At 33.4% G+C, this 24,857-nt stretch overlaps 1 protein-coding gene across 5 annotated transcripts in view; it reads left to right on the top strand.

Annotated features, from left to right (window-relative positions):
- CNKSR2 (connector enhancer of kinase suppressor of Ras 2) overlaps positions 1 to 24,857 on the top strand; it is a 275,826-nt gene that overhangs the window by 93,630 nt on the left and 157,339 nt on the right. For all 5 annotated transcript variants that reach the window (XM_077889011.1, XM_077889013.1, XM_077889010.1 and 2 more), the window contains exon 5: positions 20,393 to 20,434. In XM_077889011.1, the coding sequence (XP_077745137.1) occupies positions 20,393 to 20,434 (42 nt within the window). The remainder of the gene's footprint in view (positions 1 to 20,392; positions 20,435 to 24,857) is intronic.

Raw genomic sequence — 24,857 nt, 5'->3', positions numbered from 1 at the left:
GGAGCAACGAAAAAAAACACTGCTTGTAATCTTCTACTCAAAGATAATCCCTGTTATCATCTTGCCTATTTGGTTTCACATTTAGTATTCTACCATAATTTTTAAATTTTACTTCATTGTTCATATTACGACTCTTTAAAAAATCCAGTATAATTAGCATACAGTGTTATATTGTTTTCAGATGTACAATATAGTAATCCAACAATTCTATACATTACTCAGTATTCATCATGCTTGTACTCTTAATCTCCATCACCTACTTCACCCATCCCCCGACCTATCTCCCCTCTGGTAACCATCAGTTTGTTCTCTGTTTAAGAGTCCGTTTGTCTCCCTTTTTATGTGTTCGTTTTGTTTTCTTAAATTCCATGTGTGAGTGAAATGATATGGTATTTGTCTTTCTCTGACTAACTTATTTCAGTTAGTGTTATATCCTCTAGCTTTACCCATGTTGTTGCAAATGGCAAGATTTCAATTGTTTTTATGACTGAGTAATATTGAATTGTAAATATATATACCACTAATTCTTTATCCATTCATCTATCAGTGGACAGTTGGGCTGATTCCGTATCTTGGCTATTGTAAGTAATGCTGAAATAAACATAGGAGAACATGCATCTTGTTGAATTAGTGTTTTTATATTCTTTAGGACTTTGGGTTTTTTAAAGTTTATAAAATAACAATATTCATTAATTTTTTTAAATACAGAAAACTATAAAGAAGAATATTTACAGACATCCCAACCTAAGCACCAGAAACAACTGTGCTATTGCTCTGAGCTTTACTATAATAAATATCTGTATTTAAATTGTTAGTCTGACTTCCTTACAATTCATTTGTTCCATTATGCAGTACATTTACCTGTCAGATATATTTTATTTCTTTTATTTTTTAAATTGAATTGTTATTATTTTTCTTATTTTTAAAATTGAAGTGTAATTGACATAAAATATCCTATTAGTTTCAAGTATGCAGCATAGTGATTTGCTATTTCTATGCATGATGAAATGAGCCTCACAGTAAGTCTAGTTGCCATCTGTCACCGTGCAGTTATTACAGTATTATTGACTATATCTCCTATGCTGTACATTATATTCCCATGACTTACTTATTTTATAACTGGAAGTTTGTACCTCTTAATCCCCTTTACTTATTTTGCTTGTCTTCCTGACTTCTCCCCACTCTGGTAACCAATGGTATGTTTCCTGTATCTATGAGTCCATTTCTGTTTTGTTTTGGTTTTTGTTTGCTTGATTTTTTAGATTTCACATATAAGAGAAATCATATAGGATTTGTCTTTCTCTCTCTGACTTATTGCAATTAGCATAATGCCCTCTAGGACTATCCATGTTGTTACATATGGCAAGATTTCATTCTCTTTTATGGTGGTGTAATATTCCATTGTGTATGTATACACACACACACACAGAACATCTTTATCTACTCATCTATGGATAGACATTTAGTTTGCTTCCTTATCTCAGCTATTGTAAATAATGCTGCAGTGAACATAGGGGTACACATATCTCTTCAAATTGGTGTTACATTTTCTTTGGATAAATACCCAGAATTGGAATTGCCAACTTGAGCAGTGTTATTTTATTTTTAAGTCTTTATTCAAGAAAATGAAAAAATATTCTTCAAAGATCAATATTGAAAGTGTTTATTTTTGATGGACAACTCCCTCTAAATTATGTATGTGTGTTTTCCAATCACTTTTCTTACCTTTACACTATTTTAAATACAAATCAATAAAAGTAAATTATTTGCAAAGTATTTTCTAAATGTTCATTTTTAAATAAAAATATAAATGAGCATATTAAGTATATTGCTCTTTTTAAAACATATTCCTGCTTGAATTTAATCTCTCCTGTTTTAAGCAGGTTATTGAGTTATTTACTCAAGATAAATACTTGAGAGAAAAGAAGAGCCTTTTTAGGACTTATTGAATGGGTATTTGTGGTTTAGATTCTTAGAGCATATTATTTGTGAATATTAAAAAATAAAAATAAAAAACAAAGGTTGCAGAATTTTTAAAAATTCTTCAAAAATAGCCTAAAGGTGATTTTTAAATTTTCATTACAGATTTATAGAAGGAAATTTGGCCTATAAATTTTCTGACAATAGCTATTGTATTTTGCTTCATTATATTTTATCTGTATTAATAGTACCTCCTTTACCTTCTTGGTTGATATTTTATTTGTTTTGTTTTGTTTTTTAAGAAAAACATTCACCAAAAAGATTTAAAAAAAAAAGAAAAACGTTCACCCACTATGGAGCCCAACATGAGTCTTGAATTCACAACACTGAGATCAAGACCTGAGCTGAGATCAAGAGTTGGATGCTTAACCATCTGAGCCACCCACTCACCTCTTGGTTGACATTTTATATCATTTACTCTTACATTTTATGGCAAAATAGTGTAGTGGGCTTTGATATAAAGTATATCTGAGTTCATCATCCTGGCTCTGCTTTTTGACACCCTGTATGAACTTGGACAAATTGCTTCATATTTCTGATACACTTTTGTTTTATCTGTAAAAGTGGATCATACCTTGTTGGATTATAGTAGGGTCTGTAAAAGTGGATCATACCTTGTTGGATTATAGTAGGGTAGTTGTGAATAATGGAAATTGATCTAGCCCATAAACTGGCATTCAGTGGGAGCTTAATAAATGGCCATTTTATTTTTTTATAATAAATTTATTTTTTATTGGTGTTCAATTTGCCAACTTACAGAATAACACCCAGTGCTCATCCCGTCAAGTGCCCCCCTCAGTGCCCGTCACCCATTCACCCCCACCCCCTGCCCTCCTCCCCTTCCACCACCCCTAGTTCGTTTCCCAGAGTTAGGAGGCTTTATGTTCTGTCTCCCTTTCTGATATTTCCCACACACTTCTTCTCCCTTCCCTTATATTCCCTTTCACTATTATTTATATTCCCCAAATGAATGAGACCATATAATGTTTGTCCTCCGATTGACTTACTTCACTCAGCATAATACCTTCCAGTTCCATCCATGTTGATGCAAATGGTGGGTATTTGTCATTTCTAATGGCTGAGTAATATTCCATTGTATACATAAACCTCATCTTCTTTATAAATGGCCATTTTAGTTACCTTCTAAAGCAAAAGAGCCCTTAGTAACTCTAAACTCAGGTAGTTTTTGCTCTGCAAAAATGTGAAGGAGTGATGTTCTGCTTACTTTTGATTTTGAGTAGCAGTAAAGAAAGACCTATTTCTAGAACGAGTGCTTTTTTAAAAAGGACTTTGGTTTAATTTGGGATGTTCTTTAGATTTTAATGCAAAGTGATTATTGTGCCTCATATTCTGGAAGATATTTTGATGTAATACAGGAGTGAATTTTGATCACCTGTGAACTTGCCATCCCTATCCCATATTCACATTACCTAGAGTTGAAAACGGAGAACTCAAAACATGTAAAGGTACAATGCCCACAAATACTCAGTCCTACAGAATGCATGTTGTAAAAGGGTTAGGTTATTAAGATTCAAGTAGTAAATCTATGTAAAATTCTAAAGTGAGGAGATAAATTTTACTGGGGTAGGCATGGTATATATTCTGTGGTTCATGTAGTCAGTATTAAACCCTATAAAAGTCGAGCCAGGATAGCCTCTCATTCATCTCAGATAGAACTTTAAATACTATTTTTGCTATATTAGGGTTAGTGCTTAAACCTTCCTGAATCAGACATTCTAGGTGACCTGAAAATTGGACTGAGACTCTTGAGATTGAAACTGGGGCATTTCAGACAGAAAACCAGGACAAGTTTTATGTGTAAATTTTAAACAATATGGATTATATTACTTAGCATACTTGTTGATGGAATTATGAAAGGTCATTCTGGGTTTTTTACTTTGTATTTAAACAAAGTGTATTTAGTTCATTATAATTATACTTAATCCTTTTTTTCTTCAGCTGTTTTAGTTGATTATGAAGTAGCAAAACCATTATCTTTTAAAAATTTCTCTATATAATCCTAATATAGTGAATCAGAAGTTAAATCAGAAGTTAAATTCTTAAAAATTTAAAAATTTCTCTATATAATCCTAATATAGTGAATCAGAAGTTAAATTTAAAACAACTAAGCATAGTGCCTAGATAACTTGAGAACTTTTAGTCCAAAGACAAATATAAAACTAAAAATATATAAAATTTGGAAAGCTGAAATTATATTATATATGTATGCCTGTATCTCTTAAAAGTCCTAGAATATAGTCTTATAATCAAAATAAATATAAATACACACACACACACACAAATCCTCATTCTTGAGGTAAAAATATAAAATGTCTATTGGTAGTAGGCCTTTTCTGAAGGCCAGAATGAAAAGATAAATCAGAGTGGTGAGATTACTCCATGCTAAGACACTAGAAAAGCACTATTTAGAACACTGGGATATAACCACTTATTCTTCCAGCTTTCTGACACTGGCCTAACTTGTGAACAAAAACTTAAAAACTTGCATATATTATGTGAAAATTATACTGAAATAAACTGTTTTAATAGCTTTATTCTTTTGAAAACATAGACTATATCATATTACATGAGCATCCTGCCAAAATACTTTAAGATATAGGCAGTATCACCATCAGCAATAACAGAAGAACTAGGGGTATGGTATATTATACTAATCCAATTATTTTACATGGCAAATGACAGGATACTATTTCTCAGACGTTTGTTTTCTTTTGTATATTTTAAAATTTATGTAAAACTTCATATATATATATATAAAAGAATGCATGTAATATATATTATGAATAATAATCATAAATCAAATACTCATGAATCTATCATCTAATAAGTAAAACATTAACAATATTGTTTTAGTACATTTGTGCTAAAGCACCCTGCCTCTTCTCAGGGTGTCTATTGGGTTTTTTCCCTTAAAATAGGGCTTTTAAAAAATATTTTATTTATTTATTTATTTATTTATTTATTTATTTAGGAAAGATAGTGTGAGTCAGGGGTAGGGGTAGGGAGGAGAAGGAGAGGGGCAAGCAGACTCCACATTGAGCATGGAACCTAATACAGGGCTCAATCTCATGACCCTGAGGTCATGACCTGAGCTGAAATCAAGATCAGACACTTAACCAACGGAGCCACAAGGCTTCCCTTCTTAAAATAGTATTATATACTTTTCTAAACATCTCATTTAATTATGCTTGTCTTTGAGCTTTGTAAAAATGATATCACTGTGCATATTACTTTTTTCACTTGATTTGTGTTTCTGAACTCATTTATATTTTGTCCATTTACTGTAGTTCATTCACTTTTGCTCCATACATACATAACTGTGTGTATACGCCAATATATTTATTCATTTTCCTGACCATGGGCATTTGAACATATACCTACTTTCAAATATATTACATGGGAGGGTAATTGCTATGTTATACAGTATGCACATGCTCATTTTTATAATTGTATCACATCCTATTCTGAAAGTTTTATTGCTTATTTATGTAATGTACTTTCATTGTCTTCCTACTCTCTGAATTACAATATGTTTGCCATGCTGTCCTATGATGTATTTCATCTTTCAAGAGGCTATTAAAAGTTTTTCACAAAGACCCTAAAAAGATAGAGCTTTTACCATTGTTGCTATGTTATGTACATGGAAGCAAATAGACAAAGATGGGTTACATGATTCTTATCCCTACAGGTGATAAAATAGACTTCAGAAGAGAGTCCCTGATATGTTACCATTTGTCTTGTACCATGATGATTCTTTTTAAAAAATGAAATCAAGAGTAACACCAATCCATTTAAGAAAAGATTTGCTGTGGGAGACTTGCTGAAGGCAGGTATCTGCTTTATGCATCTCTGTGTCCGCAGTACCTAGCAAACAAATGTTTGTTGAAAGAATAAAAGGACTCATTTTCCCCTTAAAATTCCACCAAAAAAGGGCTACAGATTGTAGATTTAGTGCTGTTAACTTACTGTAATGCTGATGAAGACCTAAAGAGAACTAAACACACACACACACACACAAAATTATTTTCAAAGTTGATGAATTACAGCTATATTGTCATTATTACAAATACACAATTATTCCTTTAAATTTTAAGGCCTCTTCTTCCTACTCCTTCTCCTATTAATCCTTGCAACTCCAGGAAGATGAGTGGGGGAGGCAGGAAACAGTGGTGACAGTACCCGTCTCTTCCATGAGACAGGTAATGAGCTAGTGAATTGTGGAGGAGAGAGGAGAGGAGAGAAGTTAGGTTCTCATGGAGAGGATCAGAACCTAGGAGGAGAGGGCTGGTTTTGGAGCTAGAAAAGGTTACCATTACTGTCCAGTCTGCTCAGCCTCCTCCAATAAATCCATGTGTACGTTTCTGAATATCAAGTAGAAAGCTTTTCTAGCTTAAAAATTTCAGTTTTGATTTGATACCAAATTTGGAAACCTCAGCCATAAAGGAATATAGAATATAATGCTGTGAGACTATGTAATGCCAGAGTGGGAGTTATAAAAGTACCTAAGCAAGAAAAATCAAAAGATTTGATTAGATACTTTTATTGGTCCTGGTTCTGTAACTATTTTATGTGTCTTGCTACAGTTTAAGTGCTATCCCTAAAGGCATTTAGAAATGCCTTTTGAAATGTCTACAGTGGCACTATTCAGCAGTTACTAATAATATAACTGTTAATTTCCATTTTAATGTCTTACTGTTTTCCACAGCCCTCCTCACCCTACTAAATATCTCGCTAGGCTTTCTGTTTCTTCCCTTTTAACTGTCTACAGAAGTATTTTCCTGCTCTCTCCCAACTGAACTGCCTTTTAGAATTGAAATGTATACTGCCCTGGGCTCTTCTGTTCATTTTTGTTCTCCTTCCTCAAACCATATCTAAATCCTTCAAACCATATCTAAATAACTTATTCTTTATGACATTTTTAAAAATTATTAGCAAGAACAAAAGGTCTATATGAAGTTTAATGGGCAGGGAATAATAACACTGCTATTTTGAGATTGTCCAAGTGCTTTTACAACATATTATCAGCATCAGATTTGTTCTTCACAATAATCTAGTGAAGGAGGTAAACCAGATGTCATTATCTCAGTTTTGTAAGTGAGTAATGGAATTTCAGAGAGGAAAAATGACATAATGAGTGACATGGCCAGGGCTTAGATCCATGCTTTAACACTGTTTGTAATGCTTTCTGCTCATTGTTCCTCAAGTTTGGCTTTACCTTAGATTTAAGTGAGGAGTTTTTTAAAAGCACTGGTATCTGTGCCCCATAACTTATTAAATTAGGCTCTTTATCGTGAGGGTTGGCATCAGTAGTTTTTAAATGATGCCTCCAGTGATTCTAATATGGAGCCAAAATTGATAACAACTGTGCTCATACTTAACTGGTTTAGTATGTGATGAGTATGAGATGAAAAGATAATGTATGTGTTCAAGAATGGTGTTTTCTCAAAGGCTGGTCCATGAGTATGATTTACCTGGGGAAGCTTGTTAAGATGCAGATTTCCCAGACTCCACCATAGGTTGAATGACTGAGAACTGTAGATCAGTAGGTCCAAGTATTTATAGGTAATAATAGCCCAGAGGCCACACACTTATAAAAGAGGCTAGTTAAAGTTTTGATTTTAAAACTCTAGTTATCAATTGTTCATAGTCAATCAGTGTCATAAATGCATATCCAAAAGGATTAAACATGTTCTTTATCAAGCATAAGATATTAATGAAAACCATCATTGTGCATTTGTAATAAATGGAAAATCAGTGTTAGAAACTAATGTTAAACTAACCAGGGTTATTAAAATAAAAAGAAATAATAATAACATTTTAGCATGTTACGAATCCTTATCCATTACATGGATTATCATCAAATCATTACAAACATACATTTTCACACTCGTGAAATATTAAAGCATACTGAAAAAATAGAGAGAGCTACTAGTTGTAGGCACCAATTTTCTAAGGCATTTGTCTCTGCTAACAAAGTAGCTTTTAATAACCCAGGCCCTTTGGGTTGGATCAGAATGACCCCCAGTATCAGATAATTCAGGTGAAATTAGGCCCTAAAACAAGTGAGATAATGGACTGAAATTATAATTTATAGTGGCAGGTTGAAGAACTGGTCAGAATTAAGTAATTAGGACAAGTGAGAATGAATTAGACGAATAAAATGAGGCAAAAATTATATATAAAAACAAAATAGTGAAAGACTAGATTTGCACAAAGTTAAGAGAATGTAATCTGAGGCTGCCTGCAAATTGCAGTATGTGAAGAGTGACATAGCATCTCTGAAAAGTAGCATATTTCCTGAAATGAAGTACAGCATGTAAAATTCATGAAATGGGGACACCTGGCTGGCTCAATCTGTAGAGCAAGTGACTCTCAATCTCAGAGTTGTGAGTTCAAGCCACACATTGAACCTAGAGCTTACATTAAAAAATCATGGGATAGGGATGCCTGGGTGGCTCAGTGGTTGAGCATCTGCCTTCAGCTCAGGGTGTGATCCCAGGGTTCCAGTATTGAGTCCTGCCTCAGGCCCTCTGCATGGAGCCTGCTTCTCCCTCTGCCTATGTCTCTGCCTTCTCTCTGTGTCTCTCATGAATGAATAAATAAAAAATCTTTTTAAAAAATCATGGGATAGTTATTGCATAAAACTGCATTGGTTAGGTCTTCATTTTCATGTATATTCTAGTTTTTCTCCTTGTATTTGGTGGAAGATTGTATTAGTCAAGTTAAACTAGATTATGCTGCAATAGTAAACAACCTGAAAATATTTGTGCTTTTACTATCACTCATGTCTAGTGCTGATGCTTCATGTCCATCCTAGATTGATATAGCTCTATTCCACATTCTCCTCACCTCAAGTCCCAGACTAGCCTCTTATTGAACACTATTGGTCATCACAGCAGAAAGGAAAAAACATGATGTGACAATGCACCAGTTCTTAATGTTTCTGCATGCAAGTGAGACACAGCACTTCTGCTCATATTTCACTGGACAAAGTAAGTCATATAGCCGTTGCTGACTTCAGTGGCTACAAGAAGTTTACCTTTTTCTTTAAAAAATGGAATGCATATGTAGAAATCATAATACAAATTTGACACAAGAATGAATCTATAAAGAATTCTAGTATAACATTATGCTAGAATTCGAAGGATAGTAATCTTGTTTATTTGAAAATGAGGAAAGTACCATAAAATTAAATTATGTAGAAAAACTTAAATATCCAAAAACTGTGTTAGTAAAAGTTGAGTTTGAGAATTTCTTCTCTCTCCTCAATGATGTGTTTATGTGCATTGGTGTGTCTCTTAGTATTTTAAGTGTAACCTACTGCAATATTGGTGGTAGGTTTGGTGAAAGAGGGAAGACCTTTTGAAGTTCTTCAAAGCATAATATTCAGTCTTATAATGACTCAGTATTACTACTAGGAAGCCCTAAATGGATAGTGATTATTTATGATAAAGAATTTTGAGGGTGTACAAAATTAAGCCTAGATGTAGGCTTTACTATTACTTGGATAATTTGGTATTTATTAGAATTTAAGTATATTATTGTCATCAGTGATCTAAAAATTTTTATTGAGCGCCTGAGTATCAATGTTACCTTTTCAGATGTAGCACATAGTGAAAAGAAATGCTTCCATTTTGTCCAAGAATATGCAATCTAATTAGATAACAGGGACAAAGATATATGGACTAAGGAATTTTTAAAATTGATACTTAGAATTTGTTTCAGATATACCATAATTTCCATTTATTTTCTGGCAACCTAGTGAATGATCTTGAACTGATGAAGTAATGTTTAATTTATATTTTCATTTATGATGGGTCATGGTATTTATCTTTGCTTGAACTCCTTAGTTGAATTTGTCACAAGGGAAAAATTGTCTCTCATCACTTAGACCCTATAGATTTTCTTTCCTTTATGATATATTTGATGGTCATTACAGTAAATAACTTGAACATCTGGAAGCTAGAGAGGCTCTTTATTAAAAAGAAATACTAGCTTTATAGTATGAACATAAAATTCTTGATATCTTTTAAATAATATGAATCTTCATGCATGCAGGGAAAGCCCAATTATTTTGTTGAAAATATCTGCTTAGATCATGCAGATTAACATTTAAAACTGAAACTCAGTCTATTTTGGTACAAAATCAGAGTGTAAAGAAACTAAATGTACTGTATAAGTTTGGCAATTGGCAATTAAAAAAAAAAAAAGGCTTTAGGGCAGCTCGGGTAGCTCAGCGGTTTAGCACTGCCTTCAGCCCAGGGCTTGATCCTGGAGACCCGGGATCGAGTTCCACGTCGGGCTCCCTGCGTGGAGCCTGCTTCTCCCTCTGTCTGTGTCTCTGCCTCTCTCTCTCTCTCTCTTACTCTCTCTCTCTCATGAATAAATAAATAAAATCTTTAAAAAAATAAATAAATAAAAATTTTAAAAGGCTTTAAGTTTCATTTTTGTACCTAATCTCAAGCCAATGTGAATGTTTATTATGGAACATGAAAATAAAGAATCAATGGACTCAAATATCCATAACTGATAAATTCAGACTATATTTATAGAATATACAGAGCACTTTGAGAAATCAAAAGAGACAGTACAGTTCCTTCTTTGAAAATACTGACCATCTAATGGGAGAGAATAAGACTAACAGATTTCTGATGGAAACAAAATATGTGCAGTTAGTATGTAGTACATAGGCCTTTCAAAAATATTTAGGTTTTGACTCAAGACCTGCAGGGTAAACAAACTTAGCTCATGGTGGAGATTAGCTCACTGCTTCTTCAGGTTGTCCAAACGAAGTTATTAAAGTTACAGGGATCACAGTCTTACCCTAATGAGTTTTCTAGTTATTAATACCTTGATTTGACATTTATACTTTTTTATTCTTTTTGACACTTCAATCTTAATAAGCCTCAGTGGTTTTTGGATTTGTTACAGAGCTATTTGAATGCTGAAGAAAACAATCACCTTTACTTCTATGTACATTGCCAAGTCTCTATGTGCTAAAAGATTAGTTTTCACACCCATTCAACATTTGGAACAGTGGTCTTTCATTGTGAAGTGAAGACTAGAGTGATTAAAGCCAGGTTGAGGGGGTGTCTGGTTGGCCAGGTCAGTTAGGCATCTGATTTAGGATTTCAGCTCAGTTTGTGATCTCAGAGTCTTTGTGATCAAGCCCCATCCCTGGCTCTGCTCTCAGTGGGGTGTCTGCTTTCCTTCTCCTTCTCCCGCTGCCCTCACTCCACTTGTGCTCTCTCTTAATCTCTCAAATAAATAAATTAATTAATTAATATTTTTAAAAAGCCAGATGGGGCTTCATTTTAGATAGCCTCTTGGGGGGAAGAGAACTGGAGCAGAATTTTGAAAAGCAATATGGTGCAAGGTGCAAAAGAATATGGCTATGTTCACTGATAGAAAAACTATAGATGGCCATAAGGTCATGCCCAGTCAGTTCTCCTCCCATCTCTTGTTTATTGCTCTTCGTATGTTACAACTCAATACCTTATTTAACCTAATGAAAATCTTAGCCAATTCTTTTAAAATGGGTCATTTTAGTGGAACCTAGGTGGCTCAGTCAGGTAAGCATCTGCCTTCAGCTCAAGTCATGTTCCTGGGGGTCCTGGGATTGAGCCCCACGTCAGGCTCCCTGCTCAATGAGGAGCCTGCTTCTCCCTCTCCCTCTGCTTGCAGCTCCCCTTGCTTGTGCTCTATCTCTCTCTCTCTCTTCCTCTGTCAAAGAAATAAATAAAATCTTTTTTTAATGGGTCATTTAAAAATTTCAAGAGGGGTGCCTGGGTAGCTCAGTCAGTTAAGCATCTGACTCTTGGTCTCAACTCAGGTTATCATCTCCCAGTTGTGAGATCAAGCCCTGCTTTAGGACCTGCCCTCAGCAGAGGAGTCTGCTTCAGATTCTTTCTCCCTCTCCCTCTGCTTTTCCCTGCACCTCTCATGCTCTCTCTCTCTAAAATAGATAAATAAATAATGTCTTTAAAATTTCAGAGATACCATCCTTCATGAACTTTCCTCTTCTCATTCCCAAAATGACAGCAAGAAGGCAAGTTTGTGGTCAGTAAGGCAGTCAAAATGTTGAAAGGGTTGCAAAGGAGGTACTTGTGGGTGGTTGGTTATACCTCTGCCTGCCTTGTTTCCCAAGGACATTTATATATCTGAAATTACAGCTAAACAGTAGCATTTTGATAACACATTCAAGAAGACCAATGAATGTCTATTCACTATGGACATTCTTTTCACTCAGGACACTCAGTCAGCTTTTGCTCTTTGATAAGTCCAAATTTAGTTTGAACTTTTATCTTCCATCCATTGCAAATCTTTTACCTCTGGCACTGCTTTCTCTGTGCCCTCAAAGCTAGGTGATGACGACTTTGAATCTCTTTTAATAGCTCTTTTCTGTATATCATCCTACAGAGAGAATTGCTTTCATTGTACTATGCTGCTACTGTAAATGTCACAATAGACTGGAATCTGCTGTTGTGGAAGGAAAAAAAGCAAAGCGTCTGGTCAATAACTTGGAACTAAACTCCTTTATGTCTTTTCAGATGTTGCTTTTATTGTTATTTGTTTGAAAATCTTGTTAAATGGCTTCCCATTTTATAACTGTTGGAAGGGCCATAGTATATTTCTCTAGACCCGACAGTCCGGCTAGCATGGTGACCACTAGCTGCACATGGCGACTGAAATATAAATTTAAATTAATTAAAACTAAATAAAATTACAAATCAAGTTCTTCCTTTGCACATTTTAATTGCTCAGGAGCCACACATGTCTAAAAGCTACTGAATTTCAAGCATCACAGACATAGAACATAATTATAATAATTCTCTTATCTCTGTAACACAGCATTTTCCCCCTTTACTCCTGGCCATACAACTAACCCTTCCTTCCTGCTCCTAAATGTAAGCATTGTCTGAACTTCTGTCCTCCACTATCTTCTGACTATAAATGTTCTTTTATATGTTTATAATGTTAAATGTTTATAATGAATTTGTTGTTGTTTTCTTTTGTAACTATATCTTCAATGTAAATACTCCCAGATCTGGCTCTAATTTAGATCCATTTCAGTTTATTCAGTTATTTGCTGGACAGCTTTGTATCAGATTTCCTTTCAGCCACTTCTAATTTCACATGCCTAAAATACAAGTATTTTATTCTCCCCAAAACCTCTCCTAACATCTCTACTTGGCCATTCACCCATTTGCTCAGATTTGAACCCCTGGAGTAATGTTTAACATTCCCTTTTTTTAAGATTTTATTTATTTATTTATTTATGGGAGACACAGAAAAGCAGAGACATAGGCAGAGGGAGAAGTAGGCTCCCTGTGGGGAGCCTGCTGCAGGACTCAATCCCAGAAACCCGGGATCATGACCTGAGCCAAAGGCAGATGCTCAAACACTGAGCCACCCAGGTACCCCAGTGTTTAACTTTCCTCTCCCCATTATTCTCTGTGTCTCATGAATCAGTCACCCAATTCTCATTCCTGGCTTTATGTGTATCAGCCACCTCTCCTCAACTCACTTTCCATCATCATAATAACCTCAGTTCAAGCTTTGATTACATAGTACATTTTCCATTCAAAGAACATTCCAACTGATCTTGCTTCTTCCAGTTTTTTCCCTTCCAAATCCACTTCTTCCTCTTGTTTTCATAAAACGTGTATTAATCACATACTTCCCATCCACAGACATCTCTGAGCACTTCCTGTATTAGAGTAAAGTACATATTCCTCCATCCTCCCTAGAGATGAATGTTTTCTTGGTGTATCTAGGAAGACACACAGCTTTACAGAGATTCCTTATGTGAGACATGATTGGAAAGTGACTCTTGTAACTGAGGGAAAGGAAAAAGAACCATGAGAAAGGGAACAAGAAGAGATGGCTGTTAGAGTTGTTAGCCGGACCAGAGTTTGAACTCCACTCCTCCTCCAGCCATGGCACTATGTAAGCTATCCTGACTTCAACCCCTCCTGAAATATAGTCACCAGAAATTATCAGTTGACCAAGTTAAGCAGTATCCTGGTAGAATGGGACTTCAAACAGATTATTACAGAAAAATAAAAATTTTATTCCTTTCAAAACAAAATTTCTCCAGGGACACCTGGATCGCTCAGTAGTTGAGTGTCTATCTTCAGCTCAGGGCATGATTCCAGGGTCCGGGATCGAGTTCCGCATCAGGCTCCTTGCAGGGAGCCTGCTTCTCTCTCTGCCTGTGTCTCTGCCTCTCTCTGTGTCTCTCATGAATAAATAAATAAAATCTTTAATTAACAACAAAAATATTTTTCCAGACTAGCATTGGTAGCTGTCCACAATATGACCTCATGTTATTTTCTAGACCTTTTTTCCTGTTGCATTCATTCCATATGTCTTATGCTCTAGGCTGATGTGCTTACTTCTCATTATGCCTTTGCTCATTGTGTTCACACAAACTGAAATGGTCTTTCCCCGTGAACCCCCAGTTTCCAAATTCAAAAGCTATTTAAGGTCAGTAAAATACTTCCTCCAGAAGTTCATTTCAGAGTTAGGATTTATCTTCTTTTTTGTGGGATCTTCTGTTAACATTTGTCATGTACCCTATATTATTATTTGAATATATTCTCCACTAAATAATGGAATAATGGTGGCCAAGGGCCAAGTTTAATTTATCTTTGATTACTTAATAATGCCTGACAGTGAGTTCCATTTACAAGATGCCCCAAAAACCTTTTTTGGTGAATGTAATTGTGACTCCAGTAAATGAATGAGTGAATGAATAAAACTAACATTAACGCAGATGAATTAATCACTTAAGCATTGAAGACATTTTGGTAGCTTCAATAGAGTATATGAAGTGTTTCGTGTGAAGGTACTGTCATTAAAGGTTTGCATAGATGTATCATTTATTTAAAAATATTTATTTATTTAACAGGGAGAGAGAGAGAGCACAAGCAAGGGGGGTGGCACCACTAGATAAATCATTTAAATATTACGTGTAAGCAGAAAAATATTTTTAGGGGCACTTGAATAGCTCAGTCAGTTAAGCATCTGCCTCTTAATTTAGGCTCAGGTCATGATGTCAGGGTCATGAGCTAGAGCCTGGCCTTGGGATCTGAGCTGGGCATAGAGTCTGCTTGAAATTCTTTCCCTCTTCCTCTGCCCTTCCCCCATAGATGCACACATGTTCTCTCTCAAAAAAAAACACGAAAACAATATTTTTATATTATTTGTACAAATATACTATAATATACCAAAAATATACATGAAAATTTAGGGCATTTACAGTTATAAAGTTCCATGAAATATAATTGCATACAGCATTACAGATATACACTATTTCTCTTCACTCTCTTGCTTTATGTATTCAATAATAATAACCTATGAACTATTCCTATGACTATAATACACAGTTGATGAGAAATATTACTTATACTGAACATCATGACCCCAGGACACTTACAATGTGTTGAAAAAGTATCATGAAAAAAGAGCATCAACAGTAGGTAACACAGGATAGAAGTGTTTCTACGTGTTCTGCTCAATAAGGCAGTTGCATCACTGTTTCACAAAAACAATAACTGATTATGATCCTGTGTGGGCACATAGCTCATCTGTGGGAGATGGTTTCTGTGCGTACTTACAGTCTTCAAAAAAAATGATAAAAAATGAAGACACACTCATTATCTTTATGAATATTGTCTTGTTAGGAATTTGATGCATTTAAATATATATCACATGATTTGTAGAAGCATTATATGGAAAAGGATAAAGAAGAAATTGCAAGTGTCATTTTGCATGCACAGTAAAAGACAGCATGAGCTACTGAAGAATTCCTGGGAGTATATAGTGGCATTGCTCTAAATCCAATTTTAAAAATCTAAATTTAATCCTAACCTAAAAATAAGTAGAACGTCAGAGGTGTACCTTTCCTTAGCATGAATTGGTTCTTAAAAATGTGGATTTCTCCATATTCAGTGCTATTTTCTTTTTTAAAACTTGAGGTATGATCTTTTGGGAAAATATTTGGCCCTAAGTGTTAATAAAGCTCACACTTGAGAAGCGAATATTTTTTATTCACATCTTGATGGAAATAAAATAACTTATTAATAAAATGAATCCCCTTAAGGTACCATACCAGGGCTATTTAAATATTTAGCATGATAAAATGAACTCCTTAACACGATAGCTTAACTAAATAGAACACAGTCATTTAGTTTCTGTCCTTCTCTTTAACATAAAGTAGCAGGTTAATATATACTTTTTTGTATTGTTCTGTTCTGTTTGGTTTTTATTATGGCATGTCCCACCCTTTTGAAAGCCTTGGGCTTTCAATAATGAACAGGTTGATCAGGCTGAAAGAAGATAGAGATGTAAACAAGTAGAAGCAGTTATTCAAAGTAGTGAGCAGTTAAAGAAAGAAATAAGTTTAATAAGAGGGAAAAAAAGAAAAGCCAATCAATAAATTGGGGGAATGTGAAACAAAAGCAGGTAGTTCTGAGTTTTTGAGAATTGTTTCAAGTGAGCCAGCAGGTACTGTTTTTATATCAGTTTACTGTCTTACAGGTTCTATATATTTGATCGTTTTTTATTTGATTTGGCTTGACACTTTTCTATCACAGGCTACCTATAAAATAGATTGTTTTTCAAAATACCATATTTATCAAAATCATGCTGGAGCCCCCACTGCAGGTTTACTCCATCTGTGTATTTGGGTTGAACCTGGGAATCTATATTTTAATCCACTTTCCATGTGATTCTTACAAATATACAGAACTAAAATCTGAAAATTACTGCAGTAGCTTAACAGTTTCTGAGTGTCATTTTATTGCTTTTGCAGTAATGTCACCTTTATTTTCTTTACCTAAAAACTTACTTTTTCGAAGACCCAATGAAAAGCCACCTTTCCTGATTTTTTTCAGGCAGTTAGTTGTTTCCTCCCCTGCTCCCCCAGCCCTATGATCCTGCCTTTATTATAGTAATTGTGAGTGTCCCAAATATGTTAGTGTGGATTTAAGCTTTAATAAGTTCACATGTGGGAATATGCTATAAACATAGCGCAGACATCCTTTGAAAATTTAATTATTCCAATTTCTTTTATAGTTATTTGGTTTTGTTTATTTCAAATAGTAAGTTTTTAATTTTAATATTTATGACAGTTTTTTAGACTGATAGAAAACCTTGTCCATCTCAGTCACCCGATGTATCTCTTCTAGACTTCGTCTTGTTGGGGTCATGCCACAATTGTCAAGAATGCATCAGTACTTTATTCTTTGAATAATCTTAAAGCTCAGATTATAGATGTAATCCTTTTAGGCACTGAGGAACAGCAGCTGGTAAATGTGTTTACAAAGTTTGAAATCTAACTTGAGCAATGTATGTAGCACAACACAGTGGTCACTTTGCATTTTAATGAGAAATATATCAGTAATTTAAAATTTTAAATAATTGGCCTTTCACATGTTGATTTCTATATTTTTGTGGCATTCATACTTGTAAAGTTATTGAAACTTAAACTTCATGAAGACTTTGGGATTCTACATATTTTAACTTCTTTCTGTGAATGCCTGACTCTTTAAACTTTGCTTTTCTAAGTCAGGACCCATATTACATTCATCTTTGTACCCTGAACATAGTTGATTAATATTTGCTGGAAGAAGAGGAAAAGTACATCTGTTAAATGTTATCTAATTTGTTTAAGTATTACACAACTGTTACTCAATCTATTTGGATGTATTTGGTACATATAAAATTTAGCATCACCTGTGTTAGTACATGTAATAAATAATATGTACTTTACTGTTTCCATCAATTGCAGCTATTATTTTTTTAGATTCCCAAATTGCTCTGTCTTTGGCCAGTAAGAATTTCTTCATGTTGACTTCTGAGTCTCGCTGGCATGATTTTTGTAGAGTTTAATAATCTCTTTCTATCTGTGTCACAGTACAATCCAGGCTCATCTTGTACATTTCCTACCCCAGATTTGGAATCCATCTTTTTCCTTGAAGGTCCAGGAAATGGTATTTGAAAATCACTAACTGTGAAGAATTTATTCATTACTCAGTTGAACGTTTATGTCTTTTTAGTGGATGAAAGTAAGAAATATATACAGATGTGTATACATAATACATCAAGAGACCCTAGGTTCTACTTACCTTCTTTTATATGTTTCTACTTTGTCTCATGCTAAAATTACTTAGGACACCAAAAATGATAGAATGATCACATGTGATAATAGTATCACTAACTGTTTGATTGCTTCATCCTATGAAATGCAATAGTTTCAGCAAAACAGTAACAGACTACCAACACTACTACCAACAAACAAAATGATCACTGACAATAGTATAAGATTTTGTTTAATAGTGCTTTTTGTTATTTCACACTAGGGATGTGCAGGTAAAATGTTATATTTTAAAGAACTTGAAATAGTTATTCTCTGTGTGATTATTGTATCACTAGCAGGATATACATTTAGATCATATTTACCTTCTTCCTTGAGGGGAATCCCTTTGAATTTTGCAAATTTAATCATATTCTCTGATTCTGGGAAGGTAGGTAAATAATCAAACTTGCATCCATTATAAATGCTGAAATAAGTTGTACAGGCAGCTTTGGGAAACTGGGCAACTTTCCAGCTTTTCCCAAATCATCTCTCACCAATGTAATTGTGTTTGGAAATAATTCTGTAAAATTGGACTCTTCCAAATTCAGATGTAAGTACAATGCATTTTCCTAGTATAAATGCTTTATCTATACCTTGTTTCCTCTGTACACATAATTCATACTTAATTTATAGAGACATAGCTATGGCTAAATTTATAACAAACTTCTTCTTTGGCACAGAAGTCCTACAGTATGGCAAGACCCAATCCTTAAGTATTTCTATTAGTTTGTGAAATAAATCAGACCTAAATTTAAATGTAAAACTTTTGCCCCTTGTTTGTTTCCCAGAGTTAAGAGTCTCTTACTGAGGGGGGCACTGGATGGAATGAGCACTGGGTGTTATACTGTATGTTGGCAAATCAAACTCCAATGAAAAAATATACAAAAAAAATAAAACTTTAGCCCCTGATAAAAATATATAATACTTCTGACAAGGTATTGCATTATCAAATGGCATTATCAAAAACTATATTTAGGGACGCCTGGTGGCTCAGTGGTTGAGCATCTTCCTTTGGACCAGGGCGTGATCCCAGAGTTCCGGGATCGAGTCCCACATCGGGCTTCCTGCATGGAGCCTGCCTCTCCCTCTGCCTATGTCTCTGCCTCTCATTCTGTGTCTCTCATGAATAAATAAATAAAATCTTTTTTAGAAACAACTATGTTCAATAAGATTCCTTTTTTTTAATTAAATTCAGGGGAAAAATGAAATGGACTATATCATTCCTTAAAATATGTTGTATTTTGAAACATGGTTATTCTTTCAAAATTAGATTGTCAAATAGTAATTAGTTAACTATATATTTTGAAGTAAAGGTGATTAGTTTAAATTTTTAAAATAAAGACATAGAACAATGATAATTCATGGCTCAAATGTATTTATTACTTACTGTATGCCAAATATTGTGCTAAGCTAAGCCATTTATCCATTTTCTGATTTAATCCTCACAACACCCTTTTGGGTTGCTACTTTATAAGCTTCTTAAGAAAAAATGAGCCATAGAAACAAAGTTTCTTTTTTTTTTTTTTAGAAACAAAGTTTCTAAGTCAAAATCTCTTTGCTGTGTTTTGGCTCATTGTAAGTCTAGCAATTGCAGGAAAAAAGACAATGGATTTTTAAAAACAATTTTTTATTATTTCAAGGATCCAATTTTAGGTAAAAACTATGAACTTCAGATTAGTAGTGTATACCAATTTTAAATACATAATATAAAAGATTTAATAGCCTGGAATGGTTGAAAATATAAAAGCATTTTTGAGATTAAGATATGACTATTGAAATAAATATTAGTGTTTTTTCTAATGTTCTGGTATATAATAAATTAGTATTTGAAATGTTGGAAATATTTTTAAAAATATTTATCACATAAAAATTTAGATAGAAAATGGCTACAATAATTTTTTCTAATATTTGATTTTATATATGTTTAATGTATATTAGAAAATGGTTACAATAATTTTTTCTAATATTTGATTTTATATATGTTTAATGTATATTATTCTTTATTATATGTGTGTAAAATTTAAAAATATAGTTAAGCAAAAGTTAGACTATCTCTGTAACTAACCATCAGAGCTAACTACTATGAATATTTTGGCATATAACATTCCAGATTTTTTTCCTATTCTTATTGCTGTTTTTACTTGAATTGTCAAGACTTTTTCAAATTGTAGTTCATTTCCTAAGAAAGTATTTTAAAAAGAATGTGTGGTTTTTTAAAAACTAATGTATATGTTTCTTTTTTTAAAGGATTGTACTGTGTATGAAACAGAGAATAAAATTCTTCACGTGGTAAGTATGCTTGGATTTATTTTCATCTTCATTAAAAATATTTCGTTAACTAGTAATTAAGTAAAAAGCTGTAGTCTATAAAAATGAGCTCTGTTTATCTTATAGAAAAAGTACAAAAGAATATAAAAATAAAAAACAGTTATATTAGTTACAACCATTCTTTTGTATGCTAATAGGAAAATATGATACAATGTGATACAAATTTTAAGATTGTAATATGTAGCAAGGTTGGAATATAATGAACCTAGAAAAAAGGGAACTTTAAATCAGAATTTTTTACTGATCATTTGTGACAAAAAGAGAGAAAAGTATTTGGTTGTATCGTGGGATAAACAACCTATCATCATTTGGATGAAATACTTAATAAAATAATTAATCTGCCTTTGATCAAATTCTGTACTCACCAAACAACCGTCCAAATTTTAATTTGGCAATATTTGTTTAATCAGTTAATAACTTTGAAGATATTTTATTACGAGAAATGGAATGTCAGTACATTATACTTTAGAGAAAGTTATTCCTTTCTTGTTAATGAACAGTTTGCTGCTTTTCGTAAATCCGTAACTTGGTGTTCAAGTTATGTCCTCAGAGGTGAAGACCTCTGTTAGAAATGAGTGACAACATAAATACCATTGAAGAAGTTTAGAAATGAATGCAATATATTACTTTGGCAATTTCACATTCCAGCTAGTGAGAATTAAAGATGCTGTCTGATGATGTTTGAGACTGTGGATGGCATTAACCAATCAGTGTAGCTTAGAAAGCACTTGTATTTTTTTTTTTAGAGTTATTTTATTTTTTATTAACATTTTTGAAGTTTTTATTTAAATTCCAGTTAGATAACATACAGTGTAATATTACTTTCAGATGTACAATATAGTTATTCCACACTTCCATACAATATCCAGTGCTCATCACAAGTGCACTCCTTCATCTCCATCACCTATTTTATCCATCCCCCAACCCACCTCCCCTCCAGGAACCATCAGATTGTTCTGTGTAATTAAGAGTCTGTTTTTTTGGTTTGCCTCTCTTTTTTCCCCTCCTTTGCCTGTTAGTTCAGTTTCTTAAATTCCACATACAAGTGAAATCATGTGATATTTGTCTATTTCCACTTCTCCATTCCTGGCTTTTTAATGGGCTAGCCTTCAGTAGAAGGTTATATACGTGCGTGTTACTTTTCTCAAAGTAAGATTCTTTTTAAAAACTAATAAAATAGTATAGTATATCACTTGGTATATGATACTAGAATTCTTTCTTTAAAACAAAATATTCAAAAAAAGTCTCTGTCCAGATTTCCTGTTGTGTGGAGGAAATCATGTTAAGTCTAAACCATCTGAACCCTAATTCTAACTTTGTTATCTACATGACCTTAGTCAAGTGCTTTAACTTTCTTTAAGATTCTTTTGAAGTAAATTTTAACAATTAAAAATATTTATTCCTGTAATTGACACATAACATTATATTAGTTTCAGGCATATAACATAATGATTTGATATTTGTAGGAGACTTTGCTCTTATTATGTAAAATGAGAATATTAATATCTTCTAAGTACAATTGTTTATAATCACATGACCTTCTTTCCAGTATTTGTGTTTTTATTTCCCTTTTTTTATGTACACCAGAAAATAAAAAGCCTGAATTTTGATATAACTTGTTTAGAATCAAATTGTGATTGATTTTGAATGTTCTCCTTGTTTCTATGGTAGTTGAGTCAGAGTACTCATACAAATGTGTAGCTTGAGATATGCACTAGAACATCAACTGTCATAGTCCAGACTCAATTCCTATACCTTTATTTTGTCTAGAGGGTAGTGGAGGCTAATTATGAAGAGAAAAAAGAACTTAATCATGAAAACCTGCTATTTCCTAGGAGTTCCATAGGCAATTATAAGCATCAGAGTACTCTTCAACAGCTGGACAAACTGAGATAGCTCAGAAAAGTTGTGAGGTGTGTCTTTTCTTGAAATAGATCTTTATTTAAGGATGAGTAAAGAAAAAGAATGGGAAAGAGAAGTATCCTCTCGTATATCAGAAGAAAATTCTTCCTCATGTAGTAAGTCTATTTAGGACATCTATTTAATGATCTCAATAAAATCGAAAGAATATTGTTTGCATTAAAATAGAATACCATACTCTAAAGAAGGCAAAGCCACTACAAAATGAGCACAAAATGAACTAAAAAAACAATCTTTAAAACTAAGAACACGGAAATAGAAATTGAACCATGCTGAAAGCAGTAAAAGCATGGTTATTGCAGAAAATTGAAACGATGAGAAATAAACTTTATTGACACTCAGATTTTTAGTAAACTAATAAAAAGTCAAAAAATGAGAGAAGATAATGGCTATAGAGAATAGGTTTTGATTAATCCACCTTCAACTAATTATTAATTTCTAAGGAAGAAAACAATAGTAAACAATGAAGGATATAATAGAAAATTTAGGAATAAAAAAATTGAATTTCTCAACCAAGTCAAAGAGTGAATTGGAAAGATAACAGTTTCAAGGTATTTTCTGGTAACATTTTACAGTTTTATGGCAAGAAGCAACTACATTCATTTAACCAGTGGGAAGAGACACATGAAAGGTTTTGACTTCAAAGAAACAAAAATTATATTGTATTGAGATGTATACTGTGAAACCATAAGTGCCAGAAAACAATGAAACAAAAGACCTAAATCTTTTAAGAAAAGTAGTGCCCCAAAATATTTATATCAAAATTATCATTCATGTGTGAAAGCAACAAAAAGATATTTTTAGATCAACAAGATCACTAAAATACCTTTTTGAAAAATGTATTTGAGTAAGTTTAACAAATAAATTAAGCAAAAGTTTCCAATTCTAGAATAGGAAACTTGTGGTAGCAAAGAGATAGAGTGAAAAACAAAACCAGATGCCATTCATGCTGTTATAACAAAAATACCCTAGATTAGGGGGCCTAACCAACAAACATTTCACATACTTCTGGAAGCTGGCAGTCCAAGATTCGGTGGCTACAGATTCTGTGTCTAGTGAGGGCCTGTTCCCTGGTTCATAGAGGGTCTTTACAGGTAAGAGACTTGAGGGAAACCTCTGGAATCTCTTTTATAAGGCCACTAATCAAATCCAATTAAAAGGGCTCTGCTCTTAAGACCTAGTCACCTCTCGATGACTCCACTCCCAAAAAAAATAACTTCGGGGATTAGGTTTCAACATAAGAATTTAGAAGGAGGCACAGACATTGAGTCTATAATAGATAGTGAGGAATAAAAAAATGTATGCATGCTGTTTTTAAATGAAGGTTATTGGGACTCCTGGGTGGCTCAGCGGTTTAGCACCACCTTCAGCCCAGGGCGTGATCCTGGAGTCCCGGGATCCAGTCCTGTGTCGGGCTCCCTGCATGGAGCCTGCTTCTCCCTCTGCTTATGTCTCTGCCGCTCTCTCTGTGTCTCTCATGAATAAATAAAATAAAATCTTTTAAAAGATTTTTTAAAATAAAAAATAAAAAAATAAATGAAGGTTATTAAGTAAATCAAATAAGGGGAGGTGGTGGGGTATAGGGTAACTGGGTGACAGGCACTAAGGAGGGCACTTGATAGGATGAGCACTCGGTGTTATATGTTAGCAAATTGAATTTAAATTAAAAAATTAAATAAATGAAATAGATAAGTACCATTAGATAAATCAGAAAGGTAATACAAATATCACTGGATTTATATATTTCTTAAAGAGGTAAGTTCTGCATCCCCAACTTAAATCACAAAGACTACCATTACTTCCCAGTGGCTATTTTCCCCAGAAAACAAGGAATCCCTCTGACATAGTAATGAAGTACAAATTTTCACATATTAATTCATAAACACAAATACATACACATACAAAAACATACATTAAAAATGTTCAAATCCTGATGAGAATCGAATGAAATTATAATGGACATACCTTACTGCTATGCATATACATTCTTTTTTTTTTGCATGTACATTCTTTAAACCTTTTTAAGTTTTAGGTTTTAAGGCTCAGAAACATTAATACTGGTATTATGTAGCATTTACAGTATGCCTCAGGCACAATTTCAAAAAGTGCTGTATATAAACTAATCATTTGTACTCATAACAACCTTATGAGATAGATTTTATTACTATCCTCTCCATTTTACAGATGAGGAAACAAAGCACAGGAAGGTTAGTTGACTTTCTTGAAGTGACACAGTTGGAAAGGATTTAAGACAGGATTTAACTTGGGCAGTCTGGCTCCAGAGTCTATATTCCTAAACTATCATGAGAATCTGGTCTAAAAAATTATACAACACAATAAGATTTTCTGTAGCAAGAATTTAGAGTAGAATAATGTATAATAGTGAAAAATATGATAGAATAGGGTAATGTGTCAGTAAATTATGGTACAATTATGAGATAAAATATTTATTATTCATAGTTAC

This window comes from Canis aureus, chromosome X (genome assembly GCF_053574225.1).
Source record: "Canis aureus isolate CA01 chromosome X, VMU_Caureus_v.1.0, whole genome shotgun sequence".
In the NCBI taxonomy this organism is placed as follows: Eukaryota; Metazoa; Chordata; class Mammalia; order Carnivora; family Canidae; genus Canis; species Canis aureus.
Note: the sequence above shows the minus strand (reverse complement) of the source record. Positions and strands in the feature narration are given on the sequence as shown.